General features: G+C 41.4%; 2 protein-coding genes across 3 annotated transcripts; both read right to left on the minus strand.

Moving 5' to 3' along the window:
- Nucleotides 1-5,491: 5,491 nt before the first annotated feature.
- On the minus strand, nucleotides 5,492-10,726 carry LOC106608748 (high affinity immunoglobulin epsilon receptor subunit gamma). Of its 2 annotated transcripts, none has more exons than XM_014206858.2 (5): nucleotides 10,413-10,726; nucleotides 8,733-8,824; nucleotides 7,904-7,942; nucleotides 7,477-7,500; nucleotides 5,492-7,375 (listed from the first exon to the last, which is right to left on the minus strand). In XM_014206858.2, exons 1-5 carry the CDS (start codon nucleotides 10,471-10,473, stop codon nucleotides 7,313-7,315), a joined length of 279 nt encoding a protein of 92 aa, XP_014062333.1. In that variant the 5' UTR covers nucleotides 10,474-10,726; the 3' UTR covers nucleotides 5,492-7,312. The 2 variants fall into 2 exon arrangements, with proteins under 2 accessions (XP_014062333.1, XP_014062332.1); XM_014206857.2 differs by having other exon boundaries at nucleotides 7,904-7,954; nucleotides 10,413-10,716.
- A 201-nt stretch (nucleotides 10,727-10,927) lies between these two features.
- On the minus strand, nucleotides 10,928-20,446 carry ndufs2 (NADH:ubiquinone oxidoreductase core subunit S2). Its single transcript, XM_014206856.2, has 13 exons — nucleotides 20,266-20,446; nucleotides 18,705-18,808; nucleotides 17,593-17,783; nucleotides 17,250-17,370; nucleotides 15,138-15,250; nucleotides 14,662-14,736; nucleotides 14,270-14,433; nucleotides 14,064-14,183; nucleotides 13,574-13,703; nucleotides 13,152-13,247; nucleotides 12,638-12,721; nucleotides 12,188-12,245; nucleotides 10,928-11,144 (listed from the first exon to the last, which is right to left on the minus strand). Exons 1-13 carry the CDS (start codon nucleotides 20,370-20,372, stop codon nucleotides 11,107-11,109), a joined length of 1,401 nt encoding a protein of 466 aa, XP_014062331.2. The 5' UTR covers nucleotides 20,373-20,446; the 3' UTR covers nucleotides 10,928-11,106.
- Nucleotides 20,447-21,689: the final 1,243 nt, after the last annotated feature.

Here is a 21,689-nt window from a genome sequence, read left to right on the forward strand (position 1 = left end):
TGTTGCAAGCGCGCTCTCTCTCTCTGACACACACACACACACACACACACACACACACACCTGGGAAGTCACCTTTCCAGTTTAGTTAAAGCAACAAACTGTTATTTTCATACCTGTACATGAAGAAAAAAAAACTTCCAAGATAGGTGTATCCTATCTACAATATACCATGATCTAGGTGAATCCTATGTACAATATACCATGATCTAGGTGTATCCTATGTACAATATACCATGATCTAGGTGAATCCTATGTACAATATACCATGATCTAGGTGTATCCTATGTACAATGTACCATGATCTAGGTGAATCCTATGTACAATATACCATGATCTAGGTGTATCCTATGTACAATATACCATGATCTAGGTGTATCCTATCTACAATATACCATGATCTAGGTGTATCCTATCTACAATATACCATGATCTAGGTGTATCCTATCTACAATATACCATGATCTAGGTGTATCCTATCTACAATATACCATGATCTAGGTGTATCCTATCTACAATATACCATGATCTAGGTGTATCCTATCTACAATATACCATGATCTAGGTGTATCCTATCAATAATATACCATGATCTAGGTGTATCCTATCTACAATATACCATGATCTAGGTGTATCCTATCTACAATATACCATGATCTACATCTATCCCTTTAGGCACCAGAGAAAATAAATATTTTCATTGCTTGACATCTACATAAGTGGGGTAATTTCTGGAGCGGTGGATGAAAAAGACTTGAAAGGTAAGGGAAATGTCTCCCATTTTAGCTCTGTCAGAATGACATCTCTACTGAAGGGGTTCAAGAAGGATGTCAACCTCTAAAACAGTTAGGAGCCCTCAGGCATTTTCAGTTGGGTAAACAGACTAACCTTTATATACTCCCTCTTCACTGTTTCCACCTTTCAATTGACAGTGGCCATGTAGCTGTTACAGCATCATCGCCATCCTGTGGTATACACTCAGCATTACATGTCTACTACATCAGACATTGAGTTAGGCTTAGCCCAGCGTTTCCCAAACCGGGTCCCAAGGGGTGCACTTTTTGTTTTTTGCCCTAGCACTACACAGCTGATTCAAATAATGAACTCATCATCAAGCTTTGATTATTTGATCTAGCTATGTAGTGCTTGGGCAAAAACCAAAAAGTGCACCCTTTGGGGTCCCCAGTACCGAGTTTGGGAAATGCTGGCTTAGCCCTTAGCCTCTGCCGAATCCTCACGCCAACAAACGGATGTTCCCGGTTTTCAGGGGAAACGGAAAGAGAGCCTGTGACACGACTTCCACGCTCCATCTGAACTCCTCCACATTTACTGGATTGGTTGAACAGTGCAGTAGAGAACCTCCCCCAGCAGTTTTTTTCCCCTTCTCCTCAAGACCAGTATGTAGGGTATCTAGTTTCAGACGTTTATTTTACGCCTGCTGCCTTAGGTTACATTAGGGACCCATTGGTTCTCTGTAAATGCGCAAGGACAGACCCTGGTTTTGATGTCTGTGGGACAGATGGACACACACACACACACACACACACACACACAGGGCGGCTCCGCCCACTATGTTGGGTTTCACCAACAATTAAACATTTGTGAAAAAATGGCACATTACCCGAATACAACATATGTAGACTTTACCGTGAAATGCTTACTTACGAGCCCTTTCCCAACAATGCAGAGGCAAAAAGTATGAAACATTTGCAAAAAATAAAAAAGGAAATAGTAACAATAAAATTACAATAACGAGACTATATACACAAGGAGTACCGGTACCGACGCAATGTGCAGGAGTACAAGGTAGTTGAGATAATACGTACATGTAGGTAGGGGTTAACGTAACTAGACAATCAGGACAGATAAACAGCGTAGCAGCATATGTGAAGATTGTGAAAATGTATCTATGTGTGAGTGTGTGTGTTGTGTGCATAGAGCCGCCGCAAGAGGGTCAGCGCATAAAAAAGGGGGTCAATGCAAATAGTCCGGGTAGCCATTTGATTAACTGTTCAACAGCCTTATGGCTTGGGGGTTGAAGCTGTTCAGGAGCCTTTTGGTCCCAGACTTGGCGCTCCGGTACTGCTTGCCGTGCAGTGATGTAAAGTACTTAAGTAAAAATTATTTAAAGCACAACTCAAGTCGTTTTTTGGAGTATCTGTACTTTACTATTTTTGCCAACTTTTACTTCACTACATTCCTAAAGAAAATAATGTACTTTTTACTCCATACATTTTCCCTGACACCCAAAAGTACTCGTTACCTGTTGACAGGAAAATGATCCAAATTACACACTTATCAAGAGAACATCCCTGGTCTTCCTTACTGCCCCTGGTCTGGCAGACTCACTAAACACAAATGCTTTGTTCGTACATTATGTCTAAGTGTTGGAGTGTGCCCCTGGCTATCGTCAATAAAAAATGTATGGTGCTTTTGATACTTAAGTTCATTTTAGCAATTCCATTTACTTTTGATACTTAAGTATATTTAAAACAAGAAGTCCTGGGTGGCAGGGAGCTGGGCCATATGCACTACCCTCTGTAGCACCTTATGGTCAGATGCCAAACAGTTTCCATACCAAGCAGTGACGCAGGCAGTCAAGGTGCTCTCAATAAAGGTGAGCAGCGAGAACCCTGCTAACTGAGCTGTAGAAAACGTGGAGCTCTGCAAATGTTCCAACGAAGCTAAGCATTGGAGCGAAGCGTTGTCAAGAGGCACTGGCTCTGGTCAAAACCCACTAGCAGAAGGCGGCCGCCTACAACAGCATTTCCCGAGCTAAACTGACCAAGACGTAACTCCAACAACACATAAAGCCTTGCATAATTCTGCCCCAAAATAATTAAAACGTCTCTTACCCAGTGGCATGTGGGCTATTTAGGTGAGCGCTGATGCCGCCCGTGATGAGCAGTGCCCAGGGGCGGAAATCCCGGGGGGGACGGGGGATCTGGGAAAAATATGATTTGTCCCCCCCAATATATCACTGAAACATAACTATGTAATTTAAATAATATTAATAATACGCAATGAAAGCAATTGTGCTGATTAGAGACACTTAATAGCGCGTTTTTAAGTTTCAAAAGATTGCGACCCCCCCACCCTTTGCCTCACAATAGTTTGATCCACTGCCAGTTCCTTAGCTTGCTAGGTAATGTAGAGGTCGTATCTACTGTCTGAAAGGCACTCAATGCACGTAACTGACGTGAGGTTAATCCAGTCAATCGCGCACACACACTAGCTGAATATGCAGAGCTAGCGCACAAATATTAACTATTAAGCTAGCTAGTACCTATTCCATTTATGTGGCGTCGTCAAAGATGGAATCTTTGCTATCGTCAATTTATTCCAAGATCAGCATGCATGTAAGTTAGTGCTTCAAAGTCCCTGTGATAAGGTTAGCGATAAACTGAACAGAACTACACTCTCTTCTACCATTGTTTTAAATATATTTAATGGTCTCGTTGCAAAAGCTAAATTGTCGCAAGGGAACTTTTATTTATATATTTTATTTCACCTTTATTTAACCCGGGTAGCAAAGATTATAGCAAACACCACTGAATTGGTGCTCGCTAGCTTTGCAAATTCAGCTATTGTTAGAAGCCAGCCAATATGAAACAAACGATTAAAATTACAAAAGGTTGCAGTATATGTTGTGTAAATGGTGAACTCATACAGCTGTCAACTCTTGTCACTGCAATCCGTTTCACATTTGCTAGCTACCTTTTAGATCGAAGCCCATATAGAATGATAGAAGATAAGATGATAGAAGCCCATCTCCTACTGTAAATAACCTACATACTGTGTGTGTGTAGCCAACCAGGTAGAAAAATGGCAGAAAAAAGACGGACATCAGAGTATTTTTCAGTACACCAAAACGCAAAGTAAGAACCCTAGTAGCCTAATATCTCAAAGACTAGTTGATAAAATGTTCATAAGAAAGAAATTAAATTCTAATGGAAATGTTTCACAATGATGTCATTAGGCAGAGCAGGCAACAGATGGCACACAGACAGCAGAGTTGGGGACAGATATGCAGGGACAGACTGGCAGAGACAGGGAGTCTCAGGTAAGTTTGTTGAGTCTTTGTTTGGCAACATTATGAAAGGTTCTCAATTTTTTTTACTTGTAAAATAGGAACATAATTGGAAAATGCCATGGATACCCCCACTCTCAACTTAAACTGGTGACTGAACTAAGATTTGTTAAAGGCAATGGTATTGCTGTTGTGATTAGTTGTGTAGTTTTGGGTACCGGTAGTTAGGAGTACGGCAAACACCTTATTTCTTTGGTTCCTCAATATACATTTACCATATTACAATGTAGGCTATGTGTTACAGCACTACTTTTGGTGTCCCCCTCAGGAATTGCTCTTGAGAAAATTTAATGTAATTGTCCCCTCCAAAGTTGATATCAGATGTTCGCCCCTGGCAGTGCCCACTTATAAATATTTTGCTTGTCCAAGCCGTGCACGCCTCTCCAGGGTGCTGTTGGAGGTGCACCAACTTTCGGCAAAAAATGGTCTAACATAAATCATGTACCATATAGCCTACGTTAGAAAGAGTATATGGAATTTTCTGTAACCTACAGACTGGAGTGGAGGTGAAATTTTGACAATGTCACGAGACACGTTTTACATTATGCACGTTTCTCTGATCAAACAGCCTAACCTAAATTGTGCCGAATCAAATAAAACAAATGCGCTTTGATGTGAATATGGCATGTTAACAAACGTGATATCCTAAAAACAAGACAGGTTAAAAAAAATGGACAGTATGGAATGGAAAATCAGGCTACTCACAACTGCTGTCTAGGAGTTTCACCCAGTGGGCTAAATTGTTATGATAATCAGTAGTTTCAAGTTTTGTATCCTTCAATTCCAGACCGGCCTTGATTTCAACATCCATGAACCGGGACAAATCTGAACCAATCATCGACATCTGTTTCACAACCTTGGACAGCACAGTAGATGACAGCAGAGCACAGTAAAGAAAAGTATAGTTCAGTACAGTATAATGTACTGCATTGTACCCTACTTTACTCTTCATTAAGATGTATTTTCATGTTTCATTCAGTACCGAAAATGAACCTGATTTCAACATCCAGAAAATACGTATTTTAAACGTCCGGAAAAAAACATATTTTCAACTTTCATTAACAACCTAAAATTAACCTAACTTCAAAGTCTGGGAAAAATACATATTTTAGACTTATTTTCAATGTTATTTTGCTTAGTGTGACTGTTCTAGTTTCGCAGGGGTATAGGCAAAGACATTTGTCTCACCTAGAGCGGAAGAACGGACAAAGACCGCGCACACAGACACACACATGACAGAAACTTCGCAGTGGCCACAAAGAGGATGTGAGTCGGACAGTGTGTGGCCGGGGCCATGATCAGTTGCCATGGCTTCGGTGTAACGGAAACCAGCCTCTGAAATAGCGTGAGCTAGATGCAGCAACTGTGTGAAAGAAAATATAAAAATACCTTACCACAGACCCATCAGTTTGATATTTTATTAGAATGTATTATGCACCATAGAAACTTTGAAACTTTGAAAATACCAAAAATACACTCAGAACACCAATATCAATAGTTAAAAACTGTACATGATTTGATAAAACGGTATATGAACCTATATAAAAAATATTTGAGACGTTCGTTTTGAAAATACCAAAAACATCATTCTCGAGCTAGATAAAAAAAAAAAAAACTCAGTATAAGCATCATACAAAGGAGACATAGGCTGCACAAACAAGTTTTCCATCCATTTCATGCAGAATTACCTGACGCATGAAAAAAGTCACGACCGGGCTATGGAAACATGAAATGCCGGAATTCCCCCCCTTCCCCCCCCGCGTTCGTCATTGCTGCGACTTGCCTGCTAGTTGAGATTTCAGCTCTTCACTCAGTTTTCGGTTTGGCTATTTGTTTCAAGTGTATGTGGCCGTTCTAGTTTGTATGGCGCCCTGGGCGACCCCCCCTTCAACGCCCCGTGCCGCCCCCGGCAAGATGCCGCCAGTTCCTAAATCCGCTACTGATTTGTATTAGTCTATAAATACATATTTTTGCCAAAATTCGTCATCTCTGTAAAGATAATAATTCAGCCATAGTTGTTCTGAAATGTTTATTCCTTGCCAACATTTTACTCCCTCCTTTGTTTAATTATAGCACACATACATTGATTATTAATTTCAGTTGCCAATCCTGACGTGAAGTTTGTTCTATAGAAAGTATTTGACTCTGATGTGTGCCACAGAAAGTATTTGACTCTAGCAACAAAATGAAGGAAATTAGAAGGGGGGGGGGCGATTCTGGCAGAGGGGAGATTTTTGACACAACACCTGTACAATCTTATACTGACAGACAATTTGTTCGTTCGACATGGTGGGATACTTTTGTGTCGGTAAAATTAATTATGCGAGAAATGGCGGCGGAAACGTTTTCTGCGCAAATATTGATATAATAACCATCATATCGAAGTAAATTTGGGAGTCACGAAATGATATGTTGTGTGGTTCTCCCACTACGACTCGGGAAAGCATGCAGTTTATTTGGCTACAGAGGAAATAAATTATGAACTTCACAGGGTGGTGAATGTTCAAGATGTTGGCTTGCTTGCTCCTATACAATTAACATCGAGGGTTTTATACTGGTGAGATGACGAACGATGATTAGGTTTGACCATTACAAATAATATCGCTCTTATAATAATCTCATAACAGGTAGCCTACCCGCACGGTATCTGCTAGGTGTTGGCTAGAGCGCATGTGCCAAGACCAACTCGGGTACTTTTTCTATTCAATGCAACAGTTTTTGTGACTAATTTTCAGTAGAGTTGAAAATGCAATAGAAATTGTATTTTTCATTCGGTACATGGGAATTTAACCGTAAAATATATTTGTACGTGCACTACGTTATCACGCACAGGATTGTATCCTCATAAAGTCAGTAAAACATATCTGGTGGGAAAATACGCATATTATTTTATGCAGATTTGATCATATTTACATGAAAATCTGTCGCAAATTGGATGCAAACCTAGCTACTGTCAAAACAATCGTAAATACATTTTTACCCACTGCTCAACTTCTTCCCTCTTTTGCTCTTCTCACGTTTCTCTCTCTTTCGAGACACATACCACAACATACAAAGGAGGCTTTCACATATGAATTGCAAATATTTTTTTTTAAAAACGTTACATTTTCGCTCAAAAGCTATGTTAAATAAATACATAAGATGCATGGGAAATACCTGGAAACACTAAAGTGATTTAACAAATGGAAAGAGTCAAACTTTCTCTTTCTTCAACTCATCCTCGGACTAGTGCAAGCCTTTCTTCTGACCGATGCTCTGGTAGGTGTCTGCAGCATGAGGAGTCAATCCCTGAGATAGGAGAGAGAGAGAGAAAGGGAAAACGAGAAAAAAATATAATTAAGCAAGGACCAAATTCCACACATCAACTAAGATCACCATCACCAACTCACCGTATAGATGCTCTCCTCTGCATTCTGTCAGAGTGAAAGAGAAACACCATTACAAAACACAAACACTGAGGAAAATAACTACAAATAACTAAATCACTATTCATGCAACATCTTGAAACAGGATGTGCTTGTGTGTGAGTACAGGTGTGACATGTTTTTTGTTGTTGTAGAAAGTGTGTAAAAATAAGCTATTAGGTTTAATGTTAAATGTTTGTCAGGAAATCCCTCTCTGCCCCCAACCGACTGTAAAGCAGTAGTTGTGTTTGTCTGCGTTGTACAGGTCTAGAAAATGGTTTGGAGCATATCTCACATTACATTGATTTGATCCCCGGTCAACTGCAAGGGCTCGTTTTCATGTATCTGGGTGCCACAGGGGCTTGTTTAATAGGGTTTAACAGTGTAGATCATGTTACTGTGGCTTTCTCACCACTGGCTTTGCTGTCCCAGTCCCAGTCGCCGGAGCCGTCTGTGGGAAATACTGAGTGTTGAAAGATAGAGGTAAGACAGACAGACAGACAGACAGATGAAACTGAATCAACCCCAAGCTGTTATAGGCATTTGTGTAGATCTTAAACGATTGGATGGGTTGGATAAGTATAAGCAATACGGTGAAAATTCCACCTAACCTTCCAGAGGACAAGGTGGAGCTACTACCATAGTTTATATACCCATAGTCATACTGCAGAGAACATTGGTTTTTAGATCAGTGTTTATACCTATCCATATCTTTCAGATCTACATTGCCTTCAGAAGGTATTCATACCCCTGGACTTATTCCATATTTTGTTGTTACAGCCTGAATTCAAAATGGATTCAATAGATTTTTTTTCTCTCACCCATCTACTGTACACACAATACCTCATAATGACACTGAAAACTTTTTTAGAATTGTTTAGCTAATTTATTGAAAATGAAATACAGAAATCTCATTTACATAAGTATTCACACTCCTTTGCTATGACACTCCAAATGGAGCTCAGGTGCATCCAATTTCCTTTGATCATCCTTGAGGTGTCACTACAACTTGATTGGAGTCCACTTTTGGCCAATTCAACTGTTTGGACATGATTCAGAAAGAAACACACCCGTCTACATAAGGTCCCACAGTTGACAGTGCATGTCAGATCAGAAACTATACCATGAAGTCCAATTAACTGTCTGTAGATCTCCACAATATAATTGTGATGAGGCATATACAGTATCTGGGGAATGGGTATAAAACTATTTCTAGAGTGTAGAAGGCAAGGCAGCTGTACCTTGATCCTGCAGTATAGCACGGTGAGGATGATACCGTACAGAAACAAGATGGCGTCCAGGATGTAGCAGATCTGAGGCTCAACCAGGGCCGCTGAGGACAGAGGAGAAGAACTGCTATTTACAGGATGGTCCTCTGAGGTCTGACCACCAATTTAGTCATTTAGCAGATACTCTTATCCAGAGCGACTTACAATGCATGTAACTAAGGTAGGTAAAAACAACCAGACAATATCAGTTATCGCAAGTGCCCACCAGTAATCAGTCTGTCGCGCAGATCTCACGGTTATCTTTCCTTACCTGTTTGGCTAGTACAGTACCTACCTACTCCTATCCACAACATGTCAAAAATGATCTTGGTTAATATCATTGTGTACTGACAAGTATGAATATCTTTAAATTGAGTTTCTCTCAGTTTTCACATGGAAAATGTGATTATTTTATCTTTAACATCAGTTTGGTGTGTGTGTGTGTGCAAGTGTGAGGCGGGACTAGGATGATGTGGTTGATTTATCTATGATCTCTTTTGGTTTCCTTTCCTCATATCTGTGAACCTCAGAAAACCGCTGTAGATTTAAATAGAGAACGCTATGGAGAACACTGAAATGTTTACTGTATATGCATGCATATTAGGTGCAGTACACTTACACTGATGCTTAGACATAGTGTAAGCTTCTGTGCACGTGTGTGGACCATGTAGATGGTGCTGACATTTCGTCAGTGCATACAGTGCCGTGAAAAAGTAATGCTATCACTTTCTTCAGTATCAAATGTTAGAGGACCAGTGTGGCCACTGCTTTGCTTCTGCGGTCCCAGAAATGGCTCCAAAACAATAAGAATTGAGCCCTATCACCTTTTTTTGTTGTTACACACTTTCGGTCCATCACACCAATAGTTCATCCTACCAATACCACTGACATCGTTTTGCCCTCTATATTGAGAATGTCAGAATCACCTATACTACACCAATACACAGGAAATGTTTTGCTCCAAACTCCGTTTGGTTATAATGAAAAATCGATTTCTAAAACCAGGTTAAAACAGTCATGAGCAAAACCATTTACAGACAGGAAAAGCTATGATTTACTTCATTTTTTCAGGAAGGATAAATGATGCCCACTTCAACAATTATTGTAAACGTGTCGCTACAGGGTTTCTATCAAGTAAATGGTTGATAATTCATAATATGACAAATAATATTCGACGAGTTCCAAATACCAGTACATCACATTCAAATATTTTCACTGACGGACTTATGTCAGTCTTCAGTAAAAAGATTTGAACGTGATGCACCGACATTTGTAACTCGAACTATGTTCATTGCTGGACTCCCTGTGATCTGGGCCCGTTTCTACAAAGCATCTCAGCGTAGGAGTGCTGATCTAGGATCCGTTTTGCCTTGTAGATCATAATGAATAAGATTGTATGGTCAGATCCTAGATCAGCACCACTCTGAAATGCTTTGTGGACATGAGCCCTGATCTCACCCATGGGACTCACCATGATACTTTATAATTAACTTAACTTTAAAATATTTCCTCCAGTGGGAGACCAAATTTAGCTGGAATCATACTAATCAAAAAGTTAAACTCATGTTAATCCCACAAAGAAATAACACTTTCATAGCGCAGGTCAACAACCAAACATCAAGAGGTTTGTACTTATCAAAACTCCAGACTCACCAGCGCTGCCAAAGCACAACCACAGAGGAAGAACTGAAAGAACCTGGAATCTGCCTCCCATTGTCACAGCAACAAGGATACAATAGGACACACCGCAACAGTAGACAGCGGCGACAAGCTCTTTTTACCGGGCGTCGGACTGCTCAGTCAGTAACCAGCATATAGGTTGAGCAGGGCAGACGAGTCGGTTGGTTTAGTGTGGTGATGACGCAGTGCTACAAAGAAAGCCAGGGTTGAGCAGCAGGGGGAAGTTGTGGTCGAGCTCAGTCCATTTTTTATGATCAGACCACTCCCCTGTCTGTGGGCCTGCACACATCGTTGGAGGAAGGACAGACTGAAAGACCTAGAAATGCTTCGGTTTCTGTCGACTTACTCTATCTTTACCACACGTTGGTTGTGCAACATGGTGTTTTGAAAACGGAAATAACATTGAGCTATGACTTCCCTGAAGGTCTTACTGTATGCGTTTCTTAACTACAAAAATACTGATAAGTGAAATGACACTATTTGACCGATCAGAGATAAAATATTTATTAGGTTTACAGCATTATACATCAATGATTACGAGTTGGCCCATCTGTCAAAATCTCAGTACGGTGAATGAGAGACAAACAAGGTCGTAAAGAGAGCGCTGAGAAATCCTCTTCAGACTGGAACCATGGGTGTCATCGATTCAACAGTCAGGTGTTTTAACTTAACGGTCAACTTCTCCAAACACAATGTCCTGGGTGCCTGTCACAAAAAAAAAAAAAAAAAAAACTCAAACCATACATTGAACAGGAACTACACTGAACAAAAATATAAATGCAACATGTAAAGTGTTGGTCCCATGTTTCATGAGCTGAAATAAAAGATCCCAGAAATTCTCCATATGCACAAATAGCTTATTTCTCTCAAATGTTGTGCACAAATTTGTTTACATCCCTGTTAGTGAGCATCTCTCCTTTGCCAAGAAAGGAATATCGAGAGGCTGATTAAACAGCATGATCATTACACAGGTGCATCTTGTGCTGGGGACAATAAAAGACCACTCTCAAATGTGCAGTTTTGTCAAACAATACAAGGCCACAGATGTCTCATGTTTTGAGGTAGTGTGCAATTGGTATGCTGACTGCAGGAATGTCCACCAGAGCTGTTGCCAGATAATTGAAGGTTAATTTCTCTACCATAAGCCACCTCCAACCTAATTTTAGAGAATTTAGCAGTACGCCCAACCAGCCTCACAACCACAGACCACATCTAACTACGCCAGCCCAGGACAACGTGTTCCAGTTCCCGCCAATATCCAGCAACTTCGCACAACCATTGAAGAGTGAGACCACATTCCACAAAAGCCTGATCAACTCTATGCTAAGGAGATGAGGCAAATGGTGGTCAAACCAGATACTGACTGGTTTTCTGATCGACGCGCATAGCTTTTTTTTAAAGGTATCCGTGATCAACATGTATATCTGTATTCCCAGTCATGTGAAATCCATAGATTAGCACCTAACAAATGTATTTAAAATTAACTGATTTCCTTATATGAACTTAACTCCTTTGTAAAACCTTTGAAAATGTTGCGTTTATATTTTTGTTCAGTGTACACGAATTGCATTGCTAAGAATTCTGATATTCAATGGTTGACTGATAACATAAGGGTTGTGTTCAGCAGGGAGAATTGTTTGTGAAACAGAGGTATTAATACAATTAGAACACAGATGTTTGTTAACCGTCACAAAACATTTTGCTACAGTGTATCCTACTGAACATAACCCAGTAGAAACATTTCTTACCAATAATGGCCACTACGTCAGCCAGCATGTGTCCTTTAGCCATCATGTCCAGGGCAGCCTGGGGAAGACAAAGTCGCAAAACCATCAATCAACTATAAACCGAAAGAAGCATCATACATAGCTTTTTTCGTATAAAATCTGTGTTGCGACACGTTTGCGCAATGCACTTCAAATAAAGTGATTTGATACGGAAACCAAAACAGTGTGGGACGGTCTGGTGTGTTAATGTCCCAAGAACAAACATGTTACAACACAGACAGAGAGGGGAAGGCAGGGTTGGGTTTGTGTTCTTTTACAAATGCTATTATACTGGTTTTTAAATGTCCTTAATGAACTATAAGTAGCCTTGAGGAAGAAGCTGTTTCACACATTGAATAATTTATAACAACTGCATTAAATAATTCAGGGCGTGAATTCTGTCTGTGTTGTGGTAGTTTGAACTCCCCGTACCAAGTGAGCGAATCCTGGAGCTTTGATTTTGCAGCGGTAGGGCCTGCTGGAGCCGTCAGATACCAGATACACACCAAACTCTCCCTGCAAAATTACACAATATTACACATTAATATTCCTCCCCAACACATTCACACCAAACTCTCCCTGGAAGAGACAGGAGATCACATTACACACACCAGCAGCACCTACAGCATATTATATTCAGTGTATTAGTCTACCTATATCCAGGGACTACAGATTCAAATTAACCAGCTAGCTGAATCTGGCACATTTACAGAATATCTCTGGCTGTCAAATCAATGTAATAAATGACATGGAATTGTTTTATATCTAAAGGCATCCTATGACCTACAAAATGGATCAGTTGGAGGAGAATCTCACCATTACAAACGGTAAACTGCTCACATAGAATAGCCTCAAAGTATTTGAGGTTCAATATAACTTTTTTTTAAAAACAGAAAGGCTCAAAGCCCTTCTATCCATGCACGTCTGAAGAAAGGGGAGGGCTTACCTTGGGTGCTTCTACAGCTGTGTATGTGGATCCGGGGGGCACCTGGTAACCCTCTGTGTACAGCTTAAAGTGATGGATCAGAGACTCCATGGACATCTAACATGGGAACATTAACCACCATTACAACTGATGTTTATGCTTATAGAGACTCGATGTGAAACACTCCACCGTAACCAGGGCTTGTGTTTAACTACAGGGTAAGGCAGACAAAAATCGAGGATGATCTAAATGCCCCGAATCAGTGTTTCTCCATCCTGGTCCCGAGCACCCAAAAGAAGTGCACTCGGACACCCGATTCAACTAATTAACTCATCAAGCCGTTTGATTAGTTGAATCCGGTGCGTTTAGCGCTAGGGCTAAAAACGTGCACCCCGCTGTCCTCAATGATCTCAAATAAAAAAAATATTCAGTCGTTCTCTCACCTTCATCTCAGATCTCTTGGGCGGGGCCACCTTGGCGTCGTCCACTTTGATCTCTCCCGCTGGCATCTTGTTGAGGGCCTCGATCATGATCCTGAGACTCTGCCTCATCTCCTCCACCCTGCACAGGTACCTGACCAACACCAAAGACAAAGGGGAGAGGAAGGAGGGAGGGAAACAAGATGTAAACATGTATATTGTGAAGGTATTTTAAAAGTTGTATTGACAGATACAGCTAGATAAGTAGATGGGGGGGGGTGGCAGAACGGGGGATTAAACCGCTGCCCTCCAGGGGCATGTGGTCCGTGTGTGGCAGCACTACCACTAGACCAGCCGCCGACAACGCCAAAACAGATCATGTAGAGGATTCAATCAAAAACAATCAATAAGAAATATGAAGGTAAAACAGACAAAATCTCTCATCTACACAAAGGCAATACTAAGTAAAAGAGAGAGAGAGGCAGACAGAGAGGACAGTAGGCCTTCTTCTCACCTGTCGTAGCAGTCTCCCTTGCTGCCGATGGGAACGTCAAACTCCACCTCGTCATACTTGTCGTAGGGCTGAGACTTCCTCAGGTCCCACTTGATGCCTGAACCCCTCAGCATCACACCACTGGCAGACAAGCAGAGGGGGTTATTTACATCTTTCATTAGCTTCTCAACAGTTTGAGAGAGAGTGTGTGAGTGAGTGCGTCTCACCTGAAGCCATAGTTGAGTGCGTCCTCTGCAGACACAACCCCGATGTCCACAGTGCGGTTCTTCCAGATACGGTTGTTGGTCAACATCTCCTCCACCTCATCTATTCTGATGGAGAAGTTCTTGCACCACTCGTAGATATCATCCATTAGTCCCAGTGGCATGTCCTGGGACAAGCAGATAACACAACCATCTTTTCTTTATAGCGACCATTCCATCGCATACATAGCTGTAGGGTGAAGTTGCCCCTAGACGCTGATCTTGGGTCAGTTTTGCGGCCCCCCCCCAATGGTGAAGGTTAGGATTGGGGAGAGGATGCTGATCCTAGATCTGGACCTAGGAGAAACGTCACCCAGGAGAAACCCCATAAGACTTAGTTCCCAGGCAGCCCTCACCTGGTGTACTCCTCCAGGTCTGACGTAGGCTGCATGCATCCTGGCCCCTGAGACACGCTCATAGAACTCAAACATCTAGAAGGATAGAGACAAGACAAAACACCATGAAAGGTCCAGTGCTATCAAAAAACATGGTTTTTCATTGTTTTCCATATATTTACACACTGAGGTTGGAATAATACTGGGAAATTTTTAAAATTATGATAATACACTTTTAGTGTAAGAGCCGTTTGAAAAGACTGCCTGAAATTCCGTCCTGTTTGGGTGAGATGGAGTTTTGGCCTGCCTGATGATATTAAATGAGTTAATATACCAATAAGAAAAAGGACTTCCAAAAATGGCTACTTCAGCAAAAAGAAAGGAGGAAGATCAGGACCCGTTCATAAAGCATCTCAGAGTGCCTAATTCTAGATCATCACTCCTACTCTGTTATGCTTGATACGGCCCCAGATCCTAAATTCTGTTTCCATTCTCACCTTCTCTCTCTCCTCGAACATCCAGAAGAAGGGGGTCATGGCTCCGATGTCCAGGGCGTGGGTGGTGATGGCCATGATGTGGTTCAGGATGCGAGTCAGCTCTCCGAAAAGAACTGCAAAACAACAGAAGTAGACCCTGAAAAGTCATACTTACTTAATTCACCACTGTTGCCCATCTTCTGCCTGTGTGGAGATTGTGTAACAGGCCCCAGTCCCTCTGTACAGTTGAAGTCAGAAGTTTACATACAACTTGGCCAAATACATTTAAACTCAGTTTTTCACAATTCCTGATGTTTAATCCTAGTAAAAAATTCCTGTCTTAGATCAGTTAGGATCAACACTTCAATTTAAGAACGTGAAATGTCAGAATAATAGTAGAGAGAATGATTAATTTGAGCTTTTATTTCTTTCATCACATTCCCAGTGGGTCAGAAGTTTACATACACTCAATTACTATTTGTTAGCATTGTCTTTAAATTGTTTAACTTGGGTCAAACGTTTCAGGTAGCCTCCCACAATAAGTTGGGTGAATTTTGGCCCATTCCTCCTGACAGAGCTGATGTAACCGAGTCAGGTTTGTAGGCCGCCTTGCTTGCACACGCCTTTTCAGTTCTGCCCAGAAATTGTTATAGGATTGAGGTCAGGGCTTTGTGATGGCGACTCCAATACCTTGACTTTGTTGTCCTTAACCCATTTTGCCACAACTTTGGAAGTATGCTTTGGGTCATTGTCCATTTGGAAGACCCATTTGCGACCAAGCTTTAACTTCCTGACTGATGTCTTGAGATGCTGCTTCAATATATCCACATAACTTTCCTTCATCATGGTGTCATCTATTTTGTGAAGTCCACCATTCCCTCCTTCAGCAAAGCACCCCCACAACATGTTGCTGCCACCCCCGTGCTTCACGGTTGGGATGGTGTTCTTCAGCTTGTAAGCCTCCCCCTTTTTCTTCCAAACATAATGATGGTCATTATGGCCAAACAGTTCTATTTTTGTTTCATCAGACCAGAGGACATTTCTCCAAAAAGGTACGATCTTCGTCCCCATGTGCAGCTGCAAACCGTAGTCTGGCTTTTTTTTACGGCGGTTTTGGAGCAGTGGCTTCTTCCTTGCTGAGCAGCCTTTCAGATTATGTCAATATAGGACTCGTTTTACTGTGGGAATAGATACTTTTGTACCTGTTTCCGCCAGCATCTTCACAAGGTCCTTTGCTGTTGTTCTGGGATTGATTTGCACTTTTTGCACCAAAGTACGTTAAACTCTAGGAGACAGAACGCGTCTCCTTCCTGGGCAGTATGACGGCTGCGTGGTCCCATGGTGTTTATACTTGCGTACTATTGTTTGTACAGATGAACATGGTACCTTCAGGCGTTTGGAAATTGCTTGAACCAGACTTGTGGAGGTCCACAATTTTTTTTCTGAGGTCTTGGCTGATGTCTTTTGATTTTCCCATGATGTCAAACAAAGAGGTGCTGAGTTTGAAGGTAGGCCTTGAAATACATCCACAGGTACACCTCCAATTGACTCAAATAATGTCAATTAGCCTATCAGAAGCTTTCAAAGCCATGACATATTTTTCTGGGATTTTCCAAGCTGTTTAAAGGCACAGTCAACTTAATACAGTGAATTATAAGTGAAATAATCTCTCTGTAAACAATTGTTGGAAAAATGACTTGTGTCATGCACAAAGTAGATGTCCTCACCGACTTGCCAAAACTATAGTTGGTTAACAAGAAATTTGTGGAGTGGCTGAAAAACGAGTTTTAATGACTCCAACCTAAGTGTATGTAAACTTCCGACTTCAACTGTATATCCATGTTGAACTCCATGTAGCTAACCACTGACCCCTAGTGACCGTGTATGAAAGGGTAAATGGGGCCAGATGACCTCAGAAGGTTAAGATTCTCACGCTTGTTACTGTTGTGCTGGTAAAGGAGAGAGGTGCACCACCTTAACCACAAATTTCACTTGTTTACCAAAACTGTACCCTTATCTCTGAACCTACAATTCAGGGGGAAAAAAACTCATGCAAGTTGGTTTCCTCATCAGTTTGAGGTATTGGTTAGTTTGTCCTTTCTGGCGAGGTCGTCTAGTAGCAGCTAGTCTCACCTCTGATCCACTGTGCGCGGGGCGGGGCCTGGATGTTGAGCAGCTTCTCCACGGCCAGAGAGTAGGCCTGCTCGTTACACATCATGGACACATAGTCCAACCTGTCAAAGTAAGGCAGCGCCTACAGCAAAACACAGGAAGACTGGTCAATGCATTTCATCAAACAAAAACATGCCCGTTGTAGAAGAGCCTAAACACGAGCGTGTACATTACAAGCATCTTAGCCAGGACACTTACGCTAGTAACTTTCAGACAATTTGCTATCCTAGCCGACGGCTGAACTATTCTGCCAGGATTTTTTCGTCTTCTTACATACCTTACTGTCTCTAGGTGTGCTACGTACCTGCAGGTAGGTCTTGTACTCAATGAGTTTTTCTGTGCCGCGGTGCAGCAGGCCCACGTGGGGATCACACTTCTTCACTGACTCCCCGCTGAGCTCCAGCACCAGACGCAGCACGCCGTGGGCTGCGGGGTGCTGGGGGCCAAAGTTAATGGTCAGGTTAGACACCTCCTTCTCCATAGGAGCATCCTTATCTGAGAGAGGGATTGAGAGGAGATTTGGCAGTTAAAGTTGATAAGAAAAGCTACTTTATTGTTAAAAAGTAAAACCAAAGCATTTCATCTCTTGGCCTTCGTCAGGGTTCAACATAGAGAAAAGAAAGAGAGGTTGGACAGGCTAGTTGGTTCGGAATTCTTGCATACGAGTTTAGATAAAAGCTGAATGTAGAATGACTATGATAAAGTCACAGAGTATGATGTGGAATGACTCTAAATCTATAACGAAGTGATAAAGTCACAGAATGAGTTTAGAAACCACTGACAACCACGTTGTGGCCAATCAGGTCCGATGGAGTAGCAGGCAATAAAATGCAACTCCCACATATGGAACTAAAAGATTTCAATCATTATACACAACTTTGGACTTGGGCCTAAATAACAACTAGGGATTTGACCTTTGACTGAGTACTCGAATGAAAAAAAGCTATTTTTAGAACAAGGGCGGCAGTGGGAAAAAATGTGCGCATTCATCTACATGCCAACAGTGAGAACCAGTGCCTAATTTATCATAACCATTACAGATAACACATCCTAACTGCTAAGTTGCCTCATATATTCAGTCAATAAAAAACAAAGTGCCATTTAAGATATATTTGTTGAAACTGCAAAATCAACTGGTTATATTTTATCGTGGAACACAATCAAAAAGTAAGCTGATTAATGTGGTGCTTGCTTGTAGAAGCCTATGGCTGTGCAATGGCATAGCCTTGTTTTGTTCATTTTGCAGAAAAGAGACCCTTATTTCCAGAGCCCTTATCACAGTCAAGACTCCTATTTTATAGTAAAAAAAACATGACGTAATATAACAGAATACAATTTTAGTACTCAAAAACTCATGCACATCATTACTAACTTGCAGGCCTATAGATAAAGACAATACACAACAGTGGGGCGTACCATTCCATGGTGGGGGGACCCATTTCTCAGTGATGGCGCTGGGGTACATCACCGCCCCAGCATAGTGCTCCGTCCACTCCACATCTGGCTGCCACTGTTTCTGCCTGGAAAGAGAGAATAACAAGCAACCATGATGCATCAATGGTACTAAGGCAGTGTGTGGATGTTGTTGACCAAGTGTTTAAACCAGGAGGTTTCAAACCGCTCCTCAGGGACCCCCAGCTGTTCCATGTATTTGAACTAATCATCAAGCACCCTGGACTACCTGAATCAGGTGAGCTAGTTCAGGACTACAACAACATTGTGAAACGTCTAGGAGGTTTGAAAACCACTGGTTTGACCTACACAGTTTTGTGAGGTAAACGAATGCGTTCTCAGAGCAATAACAAAAAAAAATACATGATCCCTGGCCATGACCCCACACTGGGGGTGTCTCAGGGGGGAGTGGGATATGCAAAAAAATAAATAAACATTTCACACCACACACACTTATACAGGTTATACACATGTACATGTGTGAAACAGGACAAACATAAGCACCCCTTATTTGACCTTTTTGATAACATGTGCCAAGTAAACTCCTAATATCATAAGGTGAATGCACCAATTTGTAAGTCGCTCTGGATAAGAGCGTCTGCTAAATGACGTAAATGTAAATCTAATATAAGTAGACTAGAGTCCAGGGTAGGGCATTAATCTGCTCTAGGTCAGCCAAGACAGACTGACGACATGGTCACTAGTCACATTTCACACAAGTAAAACGGTAGGATTAAACAGATTCACCAAATTAAATGTTTTTGTGTATAAAGCAGGCCTCAATATCAAGCATTATCCAACTGTTGGTAATGGTCCATAGCGACTTGTCAAGGCACAAATGGATCAGTAAGGCTGAACTGTTCCAAGTTACTGTCTAACACGTTTTTATGTTTGACCCTGAAGTGATTCATATGAACGTGTGAGAGGTGTACAACCGGTGTTGTTGACCTCAATACAGTAAATGGCATCAGGTTGTGTAAACACTCATAACGTTATGTAAAACGTGTTGTTATTGAGCCTAGTTAACCACAACAAGGTGGCTAGCTAGCCTAGATTCCAGACCTATTTTGTGCTAACATTCCACTCATTGTACACATGTTTTTTCGGACAATAGTAAGAAACATGCATTTAAATAGCAAGAAATTGCTAGGTTAGGTTAACGTCACTCTGCTTGTTCGCAAGATGACAAGCTGGCCATGAATCGAATGTGCTGCAGTGCTGTCAAAATCCACCTGATTCGATTCAAGTAACCTAGCTACTAACGTTAGCCGGGTAGCCACCTAACAGCTCTTTTAATGTTACAGCAATGATGCAACAGTTCCTTCTGACATAACATAAGCTTGATGTTGTGTGTCGTGTCAGGTATGTGAACGACAAGCCCAAACCCTGCTGTAGATGAGCAGTGCCTTTTGTTAGCTAGCTAATGCTAGCTGTTATGTGACCGTTTTTGATCCCTAAACGACCTATTTGGACATTATTGATCGGTTAAACTATAATTGCGCTTATCGAACTATGAGAATCTCACCTGTTTTGCAGGACAGTGCAAGCAGGGCTAACCAAATTACAATTTATAATCAATTTTGTTGAAGGACGTCCGAGTTTGCTAAGCGACCTCAACATTGTCCCCGCCATCTTTGCAGTCAAAGTAGCTCTGCATCCGGTGACGTAATGATTTCTTCTTCTTCTTCTTCTTCTTCTTCTTCTTTTGGGGTTTAGTTTGCGGGTTTAGGGCGAACTACATGCTAAAAAGTGTATTATTGCCAACGACTGGACGGGGGTGAAAAAATTCACAAAAGAAAAGTAAATTCCACCGGGAAGAGAACATTTACATTAACCCACAAAAACTTCAAAAGAATGTTAAATAAATAAATAATATATATTCCAGCTCCTTTAGTCAATCAAAACCTAAAAAACCCGCTCAGATTCAGAGGCCTGAAAGGGTGCGACCACACGGAAAAGTACTCCATGTAGCTCCTCAGATCTTAGCTGTCTTTTAATCCCAGAAATAGTTCAACTGCAGAAACAATGATATCAACCTTTCTTGACTTTTTTTCAATGTGCACAGTGCCATTTACCACCATTGCTATGAAAACAATAAAGTCCACTTTCTTCAACTGAAGAATTTCTGGGTCTTGTTGATACGCAGGCTGCGGTGTATGTTGCAGTGTAATTCTACCAGTATTCACTACCATCGGACCTTTAGACCTTTATACCATTTTGACTGCCTCTGCATAGGAGACAGACTGAGCTGCCCTGATTTTGGTAACCTCATGTTCTTCACCGCAGTTACAACACTTTGCTCCTTGACCTTGGCCAGTCTTTTGTTAAAAAAAAATATTTTTGGGTTTGGGAAGCAAAGTTGACAGAATGATGGTACTGCCACCTATCGCACTGAAGTATAATGGAAGTTGAGTTGGTGCTATATGGAAAAATTGTGTGACTTGCTGTTCAAATGTATTTTTACGGTAGTGGAAAACGTAAAAAATGCTTTTATGTAGCTAGTGTAATGTGAACAGTAGAAATACTAAATGCAGTGGTAGTGGAAATACCCACTTGACTGTTGCCCCGTAATAGTATAGTGCTTTTTCACACTTATATAATATAGTTATTTGGCTTGCTCCTCCAGAATTGCTGCCGGCCATGACCAAAGCCTCACGGGAGTTGACTTGGGGGTGTGGTTTGATGTGGGTGTGTCCATGCCACCACCAAGACACACCCATCTGTCAGAACCTTGCCCACAGCCATTTCCCCCCAGGCAATCATAACAAACAACTCCTGCAGATTGAGTTCAATAACTACAGGGAGATATATGGTGAGATGCCAGAGGAAGCTTTGAATAGGTCAGTAGCCTACAGAGTAATATGAGAATACAAGCGCTGAATTTATGTAGATATTTTAAATATAGGTCCATGTAGAATATACAACCCTTCACATAATACCATAGAAGCC

This window comes from Salmo salar, chromosome ssa07, assembly GCF_905237065.1.
Source record: "Salmo salar chromosome ssa07, Ssal_v3.1, whole genome shotgun sequence".
NCBI lineage: Eukaryota > Metazoa > Chordata > Actinopteri > Salmoniformes > Salmonidae > Salmo > Salmo salar.

What these genes read in the sequence shown, in the direction of transcription:
- LOC106608748 (XM_014206857.2), bottom strand. Translation starts at nt 10,473, where the DNA reads ATGGGAGGCAGATTCCAGGTTCTTTCAGTTCTTCCTCTGTGGTTGTGC. An exon ending in GTTGTGCTTTGGCAGCGCTG is followed by an intron (nt 8,825 to 10,412) that starts GTGAGTCTGGAG and finishes CTCTGTCCTCAG; the next exon opens with CGGCCCTGGTTGAGCCTCAG. An exon ending in CAGAGGAGAGCATCTATACG is followed by an intron (nt 7,376 to 7,476) that starts GTGAGTTGGTGA and finishes CTCCTATCTCAG; the next exon opens with GGATTGACTCCTCATGCTGC.
- ndufs2 (XM_014206856.2), bottom strand. Translation starts at nt 20,372, where the DNA reads ATGGCGGGGACAATGTTGAGGTCGCTTAGCAAACTCGGACGTCCTTCA. An exon ending in GCACTCAACTATGGCTTCAG is followed by an intron (nt 14,184 to 14,269) that starts GTGAGACGCACT and finishes CTTGTCTGCCAG; the next exon opens with TGGTGTGATGCTGAGGGGTT. An exon ending in CTCCAGGATTCGCTCACTTG is followed by an intron (nt 12,246 to 12,637) that starts GTACGGGGAGTT and finishes TGTCTTCCCCAG; the next exon opens with GCTGCCCTGGACATGATGGC.